This window comes from Protomyctophum parallelum (genome assembly GCF_964188405.1).
Source record: "Protomyctophum parallelum genome assembly, chromosome: 7".
Classification (NCBI taxonomy): Eukaryota; Metazoa; Chordata; class Actinopteri; order Myctophiformes; family Myctophidae; genus Protomyctophum; species Protomyctophum parallelum.
Genome location: NC_139705.1, coordinates 23,799,710 through 23,815,663, shown reverse-complemented (window position 1 = coordinate 23,815,663; position 15,954 = coordinate 23,799,710). Strand labels below are relative to the sequence as shown.

The 15,954-nt window shown below is 44.0% G+C and overlaps 1 protein-coding gene across 2 annotated transcripts; it reads right to left on the bottom strand.

Moving 5' to 3' along the window:
• Positions 1-7,453: 7,453 nt before the first annotated feature.
• fkbpl (FKBP prolyl isomerase like) lies at positions 7,454-13,631 on the bottom strand. Of its 2 annotated transcripts, XM_083768337.1 has the most exons (4): positions 13,538-13,631; positions 11,345-11,513; positions 9,604-9,902; positions 7,454-8,533 (listed from the first exon to the last, which is right to left on the bottom strand). In XM_083768337.1, the coding sequence occupies exons 2-4, from the start codon at positions 11,505-11,507 to the stop codon at positions 7,853-7,855; spliced, it is 1,143 nt and encodes a 380-aa protein (XP_083624463.1). In that variant the 5' UTR covers positions 11,508-11,513; positions 13,538-13,631; the 3' UTR covers positions 7,454-7,852. The 2 variants fall into 2 exon arrangements, with proteins under 2 accessions (XP_083624463.1, XP_083624464.1); XM_083768338.1 differs by lacking the exon at positions 13,538-13,631 and having other exon boundaries at positions 11,341-11,465.
• Positions 13,632-15,954: the final 2,323 nt, after the last annotated feature.

Here is a 15,954-nt window from a genome sequence, read left to right as displayed (position 1 = left end):
TTTTCAATATCTACACAAACGACCAGCCACTACCCAATGCCTAATGCCAGCGTTTCATCTACGCCGACAACCTCTGCATTGCGACCCAACAAGCAGACTTCCAGAAGATTGAGTCTGTCCTTGAAAGTGCCCTCCAAGAAATGTCAAGCTACTACAATACAACCACCTGAAACCCAACCTATAGAGAACACCTCACACACACATAATTTCCTTTCGTGGCCGTTTACATTCGAGGGTCGCTGGTCCTCTCGAACGGAACAGTTTAACGTCATGCCCAGGACGAAAAGATATAGAGAACACCAACATGTCAAATAACAGCAGGAAGGCATGGGCCACAATCCACCGTCTTGGCAAAAACCACACCACCCATAATTCACAACGGTCACAGCAAACTCTGTTGCATCACAACTGGTGTAGGTATTGGATGGAGCCCGCACACCACAGGTATAAGAAAGACGTTCTTTGTTGAAATACTGACAGCGTTTCGATCCATTTGATCTTCATCAGGTCATGTGTACACAAAACATACACTTTTATACTAAGGGAGTGCCCCCATTAAACAATCAAAATACCACATTTTGGTGCCCCTCCCATCACTGCAGGTGTGACACGTCAACCCTGAGTGAGTAGGTGGGGACCCAGACATATTGATGTAAATATAGTCTGTTCAGAAATTGTAGTGCCTCTCATAGAGCTTGTAGGTGATGCAGAGGAGGAAAATGGGTCGGTAGCTCTTCGGGGATAATGGGTCTTTGCCAGGTTTAGGGATTGCAACTACTCCAGCCTTTTTCCAAACAGAAGGGATGGTTTTCTGTGCTATGCATGTGTTCAGCATCCCCACAAGCCAGGTCCTTGCGATAGGTCCCAGGTGCTGTATCATTTCTGCCAGTATGCCATCAATCCCTGCTGCTTTTCCGGGTTTCAACTTTCCCATTGCAGTTTCACGTTCTTCTAAGTCGAAGGGTTTGGTTTGAGGGCTGGCTGATTGTGGTTGGTCTGATACCACTGTGCGATGGTATTCTATGTGGGTCGGTGGCGGTGTTGGTTACAACTGTTGGCCACCAGTTGTGACCAAGACCGCCACCGACCCACAGGAGAATACCATCGCACAGTGGTATCAGACCAACCACAATCAGCCAGCCCTCAAACCAAACCCTTCGACCTAGAAGAACTTGAAACTGCAATGGGAAAGTTGAAACCCGGAAAAGCAGCAGGGATTGATGACCTACTGGCAGAAATGTTACAGCACCTGGGACCCAACGCAAAGACCTGGCTTGTGGGGATGCTGAACACATGCATAGCACAGAAAACCATCCCTTCTGTCTGGGAAAAGGCCAACGTGGTTGCAATCCCTAAACCTGGCATAGACCCATTATCCACAAAGAGCTACCGACCCATTTCCCTCTGCATCACCTACAAGGCTATATGAGAAGCTGCTACTCCAACGCCTTGTTGCCACTCATAGATACCAAGCTGACTAAAGACCAAGCTGGTTTCCGTCCCAGCCGCTCCTGTGCTGGACAGAGCTCAACCTCACCCAACACATTGAGGATGGGTTTGAGGGGAAACAAATAACTGGAGCAGCATTCAGAGATCTCTCTGCTGCCTACGACACTGTCCAACACCGCACAATGGTCAGGAAAAGCCTCCTCAACAACAGGCGCTTCTATGTCCAGTTAAATGACCAGAGGAGTAAATGGAAAGCCCAAAAGAACGGCCTCCAACAAGGTAGCGTGCTCGCCCCCCTCCTTTTCAATATCTACACAAACGACCAGCCACTACCCAATGCCTAATGCCAGCGTTTCATCTACGCCGACAACCTCTGCATTACGACCCAACAAGCAGACTTCCAGAAGATTGAGTCTGTCCTTGAAAGTGCCCTCCAAGAAATGTCAAGCTACTACAATACAACCACCTGAAACCCAACCTATAGAGAACACCTCACACACACATAATTTCCTTTCGTGGCCGTTTACATTCGAGGGTCGCTGGTCCTCTCGAACGGAACAGTTTAACGTCATGCCCAGGACGAAAAGATATAGAGAACACCAACATGTCAAATAACAGCAGGAAGGCATGGGCCACAATCCACCGTCTTGGCAAAAACCACACCACCCATAATTCACAACGGTCACAGCAAACTCTGTTGCATCACAACTGGTGTAGGTATTGGATGGAGCCCGCACACCACAGGTATAAGAAAGACGTTCTTTGTTGAAATACTGACAGCGTTTCGATCCATTTGATCTTCATCAGGTCATGTGTACACAAAACATACACTCTCACAAACTGTCACAAACCTCGGAGTAAAAATGGACCCTCAGTTGAACTTTGAATCCCACATCAACTACATATACAAAACCTCCTTCTACCACCTCAGAAACATCTCCAAACTCCGCCCCTCACTCACCATTGCCGACTCCGAAAAACTCGTCCATGCCTTTGTCTCCTCCAGGCTGGACTATTGCAACGCACTCCTCATCAGGATCCCTGGCAAGAGCCTCAGAAAGCTCCAATACATACAAAACAGCGCTGCCAGGATCCTGATGAGGGTGCGTAAGAGAGAGCACATCACACCCATCCTCAAATCACTTCACTGGCTCCCCATCGCATCCCGGACCGAGTACAAGATTTCCCTGCTGACACATCAGTGCATCCATGGTACCGCCCCCCCCTACCTCAAAGAACTCATATCCCTTCAGTCATCATCACGCAACCTCCGCTCTTCGAACACCAACCTCCTCAAACCCGTCATGACCAAGTTGCGAACCATGGGCGACCGGGCCTTTTGTTCGGTGGCCCCTGACCTGTGGAATGCTCTTCCGGAACAACTCAGAGCACCACAGTCTACGGACACTTTTAAGAGAGGACTTAAAACTCACCTTTTTAGTAAAGCTTTTTCATAAATTTGTTTTTAACTGCCCTCTGCCTTAGCCTATATGTTATGTTTTTCTTTTATTGATTTTTGTTTTGTTTTCATTTCATTGTAGCACTTTGAGGTTCAATAGAATGTAAAGTGCATTATAAATAAAATCCATTATTATTATTATTATTATTACTTTTATACTAAGGGAGTGCCCCCATTAAACAATCAAAATACCACATTTTGGTGCCCCTCCCATCACTGCAGGTGTGACACGTCAACCCTGAGTGAGTAGGTGGGGACCCAGACATATTGATGTAAATATAGTCTGTTCAGAAATTGTAGTGCCTCTCATAGAGCTTGTAGGTGATGCAGAGGAGGAAAATGGGTCGGTAGCTCTTCGGGGATAATGGGTCTTTGCCAGGTTTAGGGATTGCAACTACTCCAGCCTTTTTCCAAACAGAAGGGATGGTTTTCTGTGCTATGCATGTGTTCAGCATCCCCACAAGCCAGGTCCTTGCGATAGGTCCCAGGTGCTGTATCATTTCTGCCAGTATGCCATCAATCCCTGCTGCTTTTCCGGGTTTCAACTTTCCCATTGCAGTTTCACGTTCTTCTAAGTCGAAGGGTTTGGTTTGAGGGCTGGCTGATTGTGGTTGGTCTGATACCACTGTGCGATGGTATTCTATGTGGGTCGGTGGCGGTGTTGGTTACAACTGTTGGCCACCAGTTGTGACCAAGACCGCCACCGACCCACAGGAGAATACCATCGCACAGTGGTATCAGACCAACCACAATCAGCCAGCCCTCAAACCAAACCCTTCGACCTAGAAGAACTTGAAACTGCAATGGGAAAGTTGAAACCCGGAAAAGCAGCAGGGATTGATGACCTACTGGCAGAAATGTTACAGCACCTGGGACCCAACGCAAAGACCTGGCTTGTGGGGATGCTGAACACATGCATAGCACAGAAAACCATCCCTTCTGTCTGGGAAAAGGCCAACGTGGTTGCAATCCCTAAACCTGGCATAGACCCATTATCCACAAAGAGCTACCGACCCATTTCCCTCTGCATCACCTACAAGGCTATATGAGAAGCTGCTACTCCAACGCCTTGTTGCCACTCATAGATACCAAGCTGACTAAAGACCAAGCTGGTTTCCGTCCCAGCCGCTCCTGTGCTGGACAGAGCTCAACCTCACCCAACACATTGAGGATGGGTTTGAGGGGAAACAAATAACTGGAGCAGCATTCAGAGATCTCTCTGCTGCCTACGACACTGTCCAACACCGCACAATGGTCAGGAAAAGCCTCCTCAACAACAGGCGCTTCTATGTTCAGTTAAATGACCAGAGGAGTAAATGGAAAGCCGAAAAGAACGGCCTCCCACAAGGTAGCGCGCTCGCCCCCCTCCTTTTCAATATCTAAACAAACGACCAGCCACTTGAAACCCAACCCATCAAAAACCCAACTATGCAGCTTCCACCTGAGGAACCGAGACGCAAAAAAAGAACTGAGCATCACAAACTCTCAAACCATACCCACCCCATGTAACTTGGAGTTACACTGGACAGTTTAACGTCATGCCCAGGACGAAAAGTTATAGAGAACACCAACATGACAAACCCTACACTTAAACCCTCTATATTTAATAAAAAACAATTCTGGACAGGAATCCTGTATTGCAGGGGTGCCCAAAAGGTACATCGTGATCTACCAGTAATCACAAAGGCTGTGCAGGTAGACCATATGGCATGCCCCTGTATATAATCTATCACTTGAATTAAGGTGACTTGACACCAGCTCAAATGTTGCACACAAACATCAGTAGCAAAAGTACAAAGTTATTGTGACAGTAATAATTGCTATAGTGTGTGTTCAGTAACAGGAATATTCCTGTCTCTCCAGCTCTTTAATGAATAGAAAAGGGTTTAATCAGGAGTTGTAGTAGCCACAGGATAATCTAAGCGGTGGATATTGCTCTTGTCTTCATGTCTTTATGTATGTAAATTGTCTTGTTGTTTGTGTCAAATGCGTGTATATGTGTTCTGCATATACTTGGCTGCTGTGTTGCAAGATAATGGGAGTTACTGATACTATGGGAGTGAATGGGAGTGAAAGGGAGGTACTGTTACTATGGGACTGATACTATGGGAGTGCATGGGAGTGGATGGGAGTGAATGGGAGGTATTGTTACTATGGGACTGATACTATTTGAGTGAATGGGAGTGAATGGGAGGTACTGTTACTATGGGACTGATACGATGAGAGTGAATGGGACTGAATGGGGTGTACTGTTACTATGTGACTGAATGGGAGTGAATAAAAGTGAATGGGAGTGAATGGGACTGAATGAGAGGTACCGTTACTATGGGACTGTGTTTAACAAAAAACTGGAGAGACCGGGAGACCTCTGTTACTGAACAAACACTATAGCAATGATTTTGTCACAATATAGAGCTATTTAACACTGTTACTGAACACACACTATAGCAATGATTACTGTCACACTATAGAGCTATTTAACACTGTTACTGAACACACACTATAGCAATGATTACTGTCACACTATAGAGCTATTTAACACTGTTACTGAACACACACTATAGCAATGATTACTGTCACACTATAGAGCTATTTAACACTGTTACTGAACACACACTATAGCAATGATTACTGTCACACTATAGAGCTATTTAACACTGTTACTGAACACACACTATAGCAATGATTACTGTCACACTATAGAGCAATTTAATTTAGGTAACCAAATTGACCCCAATAGTAGATCTTTACACTCTCAATAGTTCAATTGTTGTTAAGCATCTGCTTAATTTCCAAAAAACTACACAATTAGAGAATGTAGAAGATTGCTACTTTTGATCCTTGGATTTTATAATGCTGATTGTAGCATAGCGATAGTGGTTAGTGACTGAGCTTTGTTAACATGAGTGCCAGGGATCGTTTCCCACCAATTTCAAAGAATGTTTGTTGCTTCGTGCCAATTTTCACAGAATGTTTGTCCTTTTACCTACCAGACAATACTCTTCTCACCTCTAGTCGATTATTTATTCAGCGTTTGAGCCACGGACCAACATTTGAGGCCATCTAGTCTCTCAGACCCATTTGAGCCACTGACCACCATTGTGAGAGTCTATTAATGTGAAATGGTGGTCCGTGGCTCAAACATGTTATCACTTTTGAAGTTACTTGTTGTGTTTAGATATGTAAATAATACTCTTTAAAGCCGTGTTTCGGTAGTCGAGTGGGTACTGTCGACGGTTAGTAAACATTGAGGCCGGGCATAGTTGTTTATAAACCTTCGACACTAACCATTCGGCTACTGAAACACTGTTTTACAGTTTCGTACAAACATCATATATAAACATCATAACAAGTAACTTCAAGTGATAGACGTTTGAACACACAAACAACAACAGCGTTAAGTATTAAATAACATTTATCACTTACTTGCTCCGAAGACCGATGGTGACGTGGCACTTCCAAACAAACACTGACCAAACCTACCTCCACGCGTCTCTTCCGTATTTGAGGGCGGCGGCACTTCCTTCCGGTGTGAGGCCACGCCCGCGAGATTTAACCGCGAATCTATTGTAGACATATTGTAGTCATATTGCCCCTACGTTACATCCGGGTCCCTTGGTCCCATCCGCTTCTAATGCAAAATAGCTACATATGAACGCGTGAATCTTTTTTTTATTTTTACAATAACGTTATTTGTCAGAAAGGAAGCCATTGAGGGTTAAAATGGGTCTTAATGCTTCCAACTCATATAACTGTCACCAACAACACTTTTAATGATATTACATGAAGCAGACAGCCCTGTGATGAAACCTTTAGCATTACACTGTGGTTAATACGTTTTTATTCACAATGGAATGTTATTGTACTCTTAATATATCATGGTGTAGCACAGCACAGTAGATTCATATTTCAATCGATCTGGGATGTTAAAATTGTGCAAAACTCTGTTCAATGAATGGCCTCTTCTGCTACATTAAAATTACTAAACATTAAACGTTACTTATACCTGTTATTGAGACTCCTATAGAGCATGTTGACATGGATAGCTTGGTTAGTAGTATCTCTGTTAGTTAATGCAGTTTGATTGATTCAATTAATAGCCTATTTTATTAGACAAAAATGTAGAACAGTAGTGTCATAGAGTGGAAAATGCCATTTGGTTTAATGTCACAGAATGCAGTGCCACGTAGAGCAGCATGATAAATGGTTAACTTTATAGTGTGTTCAAAAATGGCAGATCTGCAAGTTCAGTGTCTTGAATGAGATGTGCTGTGAGTTTGCATATCTGCTATTGTCCAGCATAGGACCGTTGCACAGTGAAGTATAGACAAGGCTTTAGGATTTATAAGTCGTTTTTAGAATATAATAGAATATTCACTCCAGTGAATAGCATTTATCCATTTAGATAACTTTTTGATGTTATTTAATTACTTATTTTTACACAGAAACATAATGTGTCTTTACAATAACTGTAATGTAATAATAATACTAATAATGTAATGTAATAATTATTAATTAAATAACCTTATTTTATTCTGAAGGCAACCGGATGTCTTAAATTAGCTAGCTCTCAGACAGGAAGTTCTAAATTAGCTCAAAAGACGGAGCCAGAACCAACCACTTTTCTGACTAGTTTCCTTTCCCATTGGATAAATGTTGTTAACGTGTGACACCTAGTGGCGCATTACATAATTGCATTAACTTGCAATTTAATTTTGTGGACACAGAACTCTGCATTTCCACCAACAACCCCTAAAGATAATAGAATTACACTTGTGGGTGGCATAATTCACATTCAAGTATCTTACATTCATTTTTGAGGGAAAATACATAATAATGAAATGGTTTGAAACATAAGGCAGTAGAAAAATGTAGTGCCATTTTAATGTAGATCTCAATCTGTACACTGCCCTCCCACTCAATGATGTGTGATTTTAAAAGGTTTCAACTGAACATCTTACTGAGCCTCTGTCCTAACTGTGCATTTCTTTCTTTCTCTATGCTTGATACATCTTTGAGTGCCTTCTGGGCTGCGGGCGAGTCTGGCTGTAGCTCCAAAAGTCTCCTGAATGCCTGCTTGGAGTCCTCCATCTCATCCAGCATCTGACACGCTTGGCCCAGGCGATACCAGGCCTTTGCTCCGCCGGGCTCCAGCTGTGTGGCTTTCGCGGCATTAGCTCTGGCACGCTGCGGTTGCTTCAATTTCAGCTGGCACAGCGACAGGTTGGAGTGGAGTTCTGCTTTCGTGTTTTGGTAAACGTTCGTGGACGGAACCTGGGGGTTGGTGGGTAGCCTTGATGTTTCTTCGCCGGTCTCTTCCTGCGCCTCCTCGTCCTCCTCTGGGATTGTGTCTGTGTCGCTGGTGTGGCTGTACAGGGTGATGAGGAGTTTGAGGGCTCGACTGTAACTGTCGGCTGCTCCCCACACGTCGCCGCTCCTGAACCTGGCTCCGCCCCTCTCCTTGTGAGACCTCACCCAGTCCCATTTGTCAGCAGGTGACATCTCCCAGGACTCCTCGCCAGGTGTGAATGAGTGCAGTTCAACGGTGGCACATAAAGGCTGGCTTCCCTCTGTGATTTGTGCCGCTGGGTTTTCTGGTCCGTTATCCAAGGGAGTCAATAGTATCTGGGAGAAAAGACGAAATTCAGTTAATCAAAAATAATTTGAATAATTTATTTTCAAGAATAATGAAAGTAGCTCATCGTTGCTGTCAAGAGGAAACCTTCTAAGTTAGATTTTTTTTGTTGCATAAATCAGTGCTATTGAATACCCTTTACGTTTCGAAAATATTAAACCAATGGAAAGTAGTAAAAAATGCTTTGGACAAAACCTCTTAACTCCATTGGACCCTCAAACTGTCTGCTAAAGCAACTAACTCATGCAAGTAATTGACAATATAAAGTCACAACACCAAGAGTTTACATTTTTCATTTCCTGAAAAATTAACATTTTGGAGTTAAGTGGTTACTTCCCGACAGCAGACATCCATGAGCATGTACAATAGCTATTTTCCCTATTTCTTATCGATCGATCGAAATAGATTTCTTATCGATCCCGATTTCTTATCTCTAGTGTTCTTCAGTACATCATGTTAATTTATAACATAATGAAGTACGGTAGGCAGCATTGAGTTGCTGAAATTAGGGTATAATTCACTACCACCACACCACACCAACTAACTTCATGTCCTCTTTCAGTACATCCATAAATCTCCACTTTTGTCTGCCTCTACTAGGCCTCCTGCCTGGCAGTTCCTTAGTTCCAACCTCAGCATCCTTCAACCGATTACTCACTATCCCTCCTCTGTACATGTCCAAACCATCTCAGTCTGGCCTCTGGCTTTATCTCCAAAACATCTAACATGGGCTGTCCCTAGTTCCTGATCCTATCTATCCTTGTTACTCCAAGAGAGAACCTCAACATTTTAGTCTCTGCTACCTCCAGCTCTGCTTCCTCTCTTTTCCTCAGTGCGACTGTCTCTCGAGTCTAAAGTACCATACAACACAGCTGGTCTCACCACCGTTTTGTACACCTTTCCTTCATTCTTGCTGATACTATCACACATTTTTCCACCTGTTCCAACCTGCTTGTACTCGTTTCTTCACCTCTTTTCCACACTCTCCATTGCTCTGTTGATGTAGTTTATTTCATATGTTCACGTCGTACATACAGCAAGTACACTAGTCTCCACATACCTCACATCTCTCTCCAGCTCTCATCCCTTCCAGACAGGCTTCAGTCACATCACACTGTCCCTCCCCTAGCCTCAGTGTTGTCCAATCGACAAGCAGAACATGCAGGGCAGAACTTTGAGAGCGTGGAATGGGTGTAGCCGTCATTTCTAGTCCGAGCTCTGCCACTGGTTGGTCAGCTTGGATCGGCAGCATCTCCTCTCCCTTGCATGATCCTGGACTGTCAGTCTTATGGATGTCCTCTTTGAGACACACTCGGACCCGACACAGTGAACCTATCCTCGGGCTGTCACCGGATGACGCTGCATGGGGAAAAGATTAGGGATGCACGATTAATCGGTAGCATAATTGGAATCGGCCATAAAAATGCCATATCGGTATCGGAACGGTCTCAAAATAATACAGATTATTTTCGGTTTTCACCAGCAAAAAAAATCAATTAAAAAAAATCAATTTTAATTTGTCTACTCATCTCATTCAGTTGAGAAAACAGACACACAAAGAGTATAGGCTATTTATTGAGTAAGCCTTGCAGAGCTATGAGGCCCATTCAGTATTTAAGTCTGACGTCATTTTGTAGTCCTACGTTACTCCCGGGTCCAAGTGGCACCAGCTCCCATCCGCATCTCATTGTAAATAGAATATCTAAACGTGTGAATCTTTTTACAATGACGTTATTTTTCAGAAAGGAAGCCAGAGGGTTAAAATGGGTTCCAACTTGAGTAGAATTATTAATGTTTTGTACAAGTGTCCATGACAAAGAAAATATATGATGTGGAGACAATAAAGACTTATTATCATTATTATTGAAGGTGGTAACAGTCCATTTGCTCAGTACAATATTTCGGGGGCATATTTAGAATGTGTGCAGGCTTGAGTATGTTGAATCTAGTTTGCAATGAGGATTTAGTTGACACAATGAAATTAAATGGCGATAGTATCCAGTGTGGGACAGACGGCCTGTCACAGCCAGATTTGGGAGAGCAGTAGCGTTGTTGCGAGGAAAGCAGTAAAATGAGACCTACACAACAGTAGGACCCGCTCACTCACGGCTAAAATACTGAATAGGAGCAGGAGGCCTCAAACACAACCTGTTTGAGGCAGCTTTGATGTAGCCTGGTTAATAAACCAGACCGAATCAGCCGTTGGCAAAAAAAAATTGCCTGCCGGCTGATTACGGTCTGGAGAGGCTCAATTGTACGCCCATTTCCTACACCAGAGAAATGGGGCGGCCAATCGGGACACGGTATGCAATATGGGCGGGCTTTGGTACAGTGACTTTCAATGCTTGAGACCTTTGACTGACAGTAGCTCTGACAAATTGCGTCAAAGAGAAAATGTTTCAACCCGCCCCCCCTGGAAATGAAATCCAAGCTGAGCCTCCCCAGACTAATATCCCGCGGTCCGTGCGATATTAGTCTGGTTTATTAACCAGGCTAGCTTTGATGTACAAGTACACCCCCTGGACATGACACTAGTATGTTGCAGGAACTTACGCCCAATCCAACCCTTGATGCCGAGTGCCAAGCAGGGATCCCATTTTTAAAGTCTTTGGTATGACCCGGCCGGGGATCGAACACCTGACCTCCCAGTCTCAGGGCGGACACTCCAACCACAACGCCACTGAGCTGGTACCACACTCACATTGATTTTGTCCATATCGCCCAGTACATTATTCAACACATCTCAATTCTAGGATAAGGAAAGGACAGAACATAAAAGGTGAGAAAAGCACCATACATACACCCATCATCTCCAGGATTCAAAGCAGCCTGTCCACCCTTCGTATGTGTTCGCCTTCGTTGGACCTTCCAGAGGCCGCTGGCACACACACATACCCAGGATGTGGCATCACGGTCATCAGGGGAACAGTCCCCGTATGTTTCAGGACAGCACCCAGGATCCATCACTGGCTATAGGAAGTAAAGAGAAGAGAGCTTAAAATCTACAGTTTGACCCCCAAATTACAACATTAACAGTACTGTAATACTGTGTGTGTGTGTGTGTGTGTGTGTGTGTGTGTACATGTCTGTGTGTGTCTATGTGCGTGTGTGTGCATGCTTGCCTGTCTGGGGGCTGAACAAACAGCATCGGATTTCATATATACTACTTTATATATTACTTTTCAAATAATTTACTTTAATTGCGTAATGGAAGTGAATGAGGGGTTAGATCAGGCTGAAACTAATGGGTGACATGCAGTGGTGGAAGAAGCGCTCTGATATTTTACTTAAGTAAAAAAGCGGTAGTGTCTTAAGGCTCATTCATAGTCTGAATTTTCGGTGGTGAGGTGACCGGTGGTGAGGTGACCGGAGCTGAAATTACATTGAGCGGTGGTGAGTAAAAACAGAGAGAAGGGCTGGGGCGGTGGCGGTGGTTTGCTCTTCACCGCGGCTCGTGAGGTCATGTTGTAGTTCGGTGGTCACCTCACCACCAAAAAGCCAGACTATGAATGAGCCTTTAGTGTCCTTGAGCAAGACACTGAACCCCTAATTGCTCCCGATGAGCAGATCTACCTAGTAGATCGATCAGCTATTCTCAAATAGCCTGCCCTAAAATAGGGCTAAACTGCATGTTAATGTATGTTTTATATCATAACATAATAATTTATATCGGCAAGGTAACTGGTAAATAAAGTTTTCAAATAATTGTATTGCTTCGGTCTGAACTGTAGTGTTGTAGAAGAGAAAGTATAAACAATTGGAAATACTCAGGTAAAGCAAAAGTGAAGTATAGTGCTTGAGTAAATGTAATTAGTTACCATTTCCAGCCCCACTGTAGGGAATACATAGTCATCATGACGGATACCGGAGAACTCGCCAAGTCGCCACAGCGAACATTCTTCATCAATGTACTCATCGTTATGCTAACATGCTGTCTTCATCAGTGTAGTATGTCAAACTCACAGATGGTATAGTTCATTTCCAAAGTGATCAAATTATTTTGTGCATTTAAATTGTCAGCTAGATGATGATAAAAAGGTGAGTATGTGAATACCAATACCAAGTAGGCCTACCAATTCAGGATATTGTTTACTAATGAATTACATTGTTTTGGTACTTTGGTGTTTTAAACATTTAGCATTCGTACTTTCTCTAGTGTTAACTCTAAACAACTATCCTCTCTCTCTCTCTCAATTCAATGCAATTTAAATGAAGGTGAAGTAAAACTAAAATGCTCTAAATCGCGGCGAGTTGGTAAACTGGCGAGTTCTCCGGATACCATCATGACTATGTATTCCTTTGTAAAAAATAGATGATCCATGACAGAGGGGGGCAGGTATTTATAAGAATGTATTCTTCTTCCTGCTCCTTTTCGTCATGGGTGTATCAGATAGGTATGAAAAACAAATGAATTACGTAAGACAAATTAATTGTTATCTATTATGATTTGTACTGCATTGTGATACTCCATGTGCGAAATAATAAAATAAAATGCAATGACATCTGTCAGGCAGCAATTCATTATTACGCAAAACTACAAAAACAATAGAATTTGCAAGAATGCCCAGATAAATCACTCTACAAAAAGTCAAAGGGTGTTGTGGCTGTGTGGAATACACCATGCAATGTATGGCATATCATCGGCCATTCTAGGAGTAGTTATTATTTATGTAAGAAGCCACTGTTGTTCAAAATCACGCGAAACCTAAATAACGTCGTCGTCGAGCAACGTTATGTTGCTAGACAGACACCACCAGACCAGACTGATATGAAATACAAACATCTGGATGGACTGATGGAGAGAGACAGACTGTCTGAGTTAGATAGTGACCATCAGTACTCTAATTAACAGATATAGCTGCCTGTACATAGCATAGTAGCATTCATAACCGAAGGCATTGACATTCACAATAATTTAATCACATAGCTATCAAGGAATTACAATTGAACAAAAATGCTGAATGTTGCATGTAACATAAAGTCATATAACTTACCTAGACAACATGTGGGATATCACCGAATAAGATGCGAAGTGCTGCAGTCTGAGAGAGAATCCTAAAATCATAAACAAAACAAAACAAAAACAAGCCATGTGACTCCGTGAGGAGTGAGACAGAGCTTCCGCCTTCCCCGGGAAGTGACGTACTGTATGTGCGGGCATGCGTCATTCTCTACGTTACGCAAAAATAAAACGTACAAGGTGTAACTGTTACAGGCTCCAATGTTACAGGCAGAGGCAGTTCTAGCTCTTAATCATACCGATACCGATACTATTATTTTTCCACCACCTCGCAGCAGAGATCAGACTCCACCTCAGTGGACAGTCAAGACGGGCAGTGTCGATAGGCCAATCAGAGGCAGGCGGGGCGTTACCCTGGCTCAAACCTTAGAGTAGCCTACATATTAATAATAATTAATAATAATAATAATAATAATAATAATAATAAATATATACTCTAAGGCTCAAACCCAAGGAATCTCCGTTGTATTGCGTCAGTTGAACACTAGAGGGCGATGTGACTCAAGAGACTTTGGTGAGATAGTATAGCCAGTCTACTGCATTCCACTGTGAGGCACGCGTACACGTATGTTCGTGTGAGAGCGTGCGTGCGTGTGCATGTACAAGTTTGTGTGTGTTTGTGGTTGGAGGGGGGGGGGGGAGGGCTGGTGATGACTCAGACAAAGGCTTGGACGTGACCACTGGAGGTAAGAGGAATGGGGGGTCAGGTTTGTTTGATGGCAAAGCTTCAGAACAGCCTGAGGTGTTTGTTTATCCTGTTCAAAGTGTAGTGTGTGTGTGTGTGTGTGTGTGTGTGTGTGTGTGTGTGTGTGTGTGTGTGTGTGTGTGTGTGTGTGTGTGTGTGTGTGTGTGTGTGTGTGTGTCAGGGGGGGCTGTTAACCACAGACCGTCTATCTATGTTTGTGTTATTGGGTGTGTGTAAGCTTGAATAAAGCCAGAACGTCTTAGTAGAGCATCACTTCACACCATGGCCTCAGGGGAACATGACAGTGACCAGTCAGTGACTCAGTAACTGGCTCACCGTCCTGACGGCCATGACCCATGCAGCGACGGAACAAGACCCAGTGCGTGCATTGCGTGTGCGTGCATGCGTGCTGTAGGCTACATATGAGAATGCATGAGGCACTGCTCATGAGTCCAAATGACCACCCTTCCTTTAACATAGCTGAAATGCCCTTGAGCAAGGCACTGAACCCCCAACTGCTCCACTGGTCAACAGTCTGTGGTTGTACTGGTGCACTCCCAGGTTTTAATGTGTCAGTGTGAAGCAGGGCATTGCAAGTTACTGTAGTTCTCATGCACCAAAACCTCTCCAAGTTAAATGATAATAAATAACAATAACAAAAGAAAAATTGCACCCAAAACATCCAAAGTGGCTGCACGCACATGCAAGCCAGATACTCTATTAAATATTCCACATTTCGCACTTTCAAACTGCCGTGCCGTCATTCTTGTCAAAAAGGGCACCTCGGTCGTCTTGACTCTGCGTCTGTGTGACTGCAGCGGCGAGCTTGCACACGCACAAACAAAGTTCTTGCGAGAACGATGTGTGTGTGTGTGTGTGTGTGTGTGTGTGTGTGTGTGTGTGTGTGTGTGTGTGCGTGTGCGCACGCACGTGTGTGCCAGTGACCCAGAGGGGGCAGGCCTTTGCCAAGAATCGAGTTAAACGGCCGCAGCTGCATCTCTATGGCAACGGGGAGGGCTTCTTCTAATGGAGGAGACATTATGGGCTGGAGAGCAGGGTAATGACCGCTCTCTGGCTGTCGGAATGCCTTGATCTTATCACCATGGCGAGAGAGAGGGGACGCTCCAGCGTTCTGATGGCCTAATAGCCCCCCCCCCCCCCCGCTCTAATAGACAGACACGCAGGCTGCGTGGGACTGCTGAGGTCATCTGGGAGGACGCACGGGACCCTGAATGTCGCCCCCGTCTCCCCTCTTCCATAGCCCCATGCTTTATACCAGTGGGTTTTCTCAAACTTTTTCATGTCAAGACAAGGACCTGCCCTTAACTCTGACAGTATCCAAATGGACCCGTTAGGGTTCAATTGGTTCCATTTGGATACTACCACCAGAGTTGCAGACGGGGCAATTTAGAACCGCCTATATGAAACCCTGAGATTCCCTGGACGAACCACGTACTGCTTTATACCACCAGAACTGACGTTGACCGTCCTGCACTCGCGAGGGTTCATAATAATAATAATAATAAGGGTAATAATAATAATAATATATTTTATTTATATTGCACTTTACATTTAGAAACAGACGTCAAAGTGCTACAGTACAGAAAGTAGATTTGTTTTTTGCATGAAACAATTAAAAAAATGATTAAAAAAGAAGCAAGGGGTGGGTGAGGGGGCAATAAAACCCTAGGTGTAAAAAACCGCTA

What these genes read in the sequence shown, in the direction of transcription:
- fkbpl (XM_083768337.1), bottom strand. Translation starts at nt 11,507, where the DNA reads ATGGATCCTGGGTGCTGTCCTGAAACATACGGGGACTGTTCCCCTGAT. An exon ending in GAATCCTGGAGATGATGGGT is followed by an intron (nt 9,903 to 11,344) that starts GTATGTATGGTG and finishes TTCCCCATGCAG; the next exon opens with CGTCATCCGGTGACAGCCCG. An exon ending in GAGCTGGAGAGAGATGTGAG is followed by an intron (nt 8,534 to 9,603) that starts GTATGTGGAGAC and finishes CTTTTCTCCCAG; the next exon opens with ATACTATTGACTCCCTTGGA.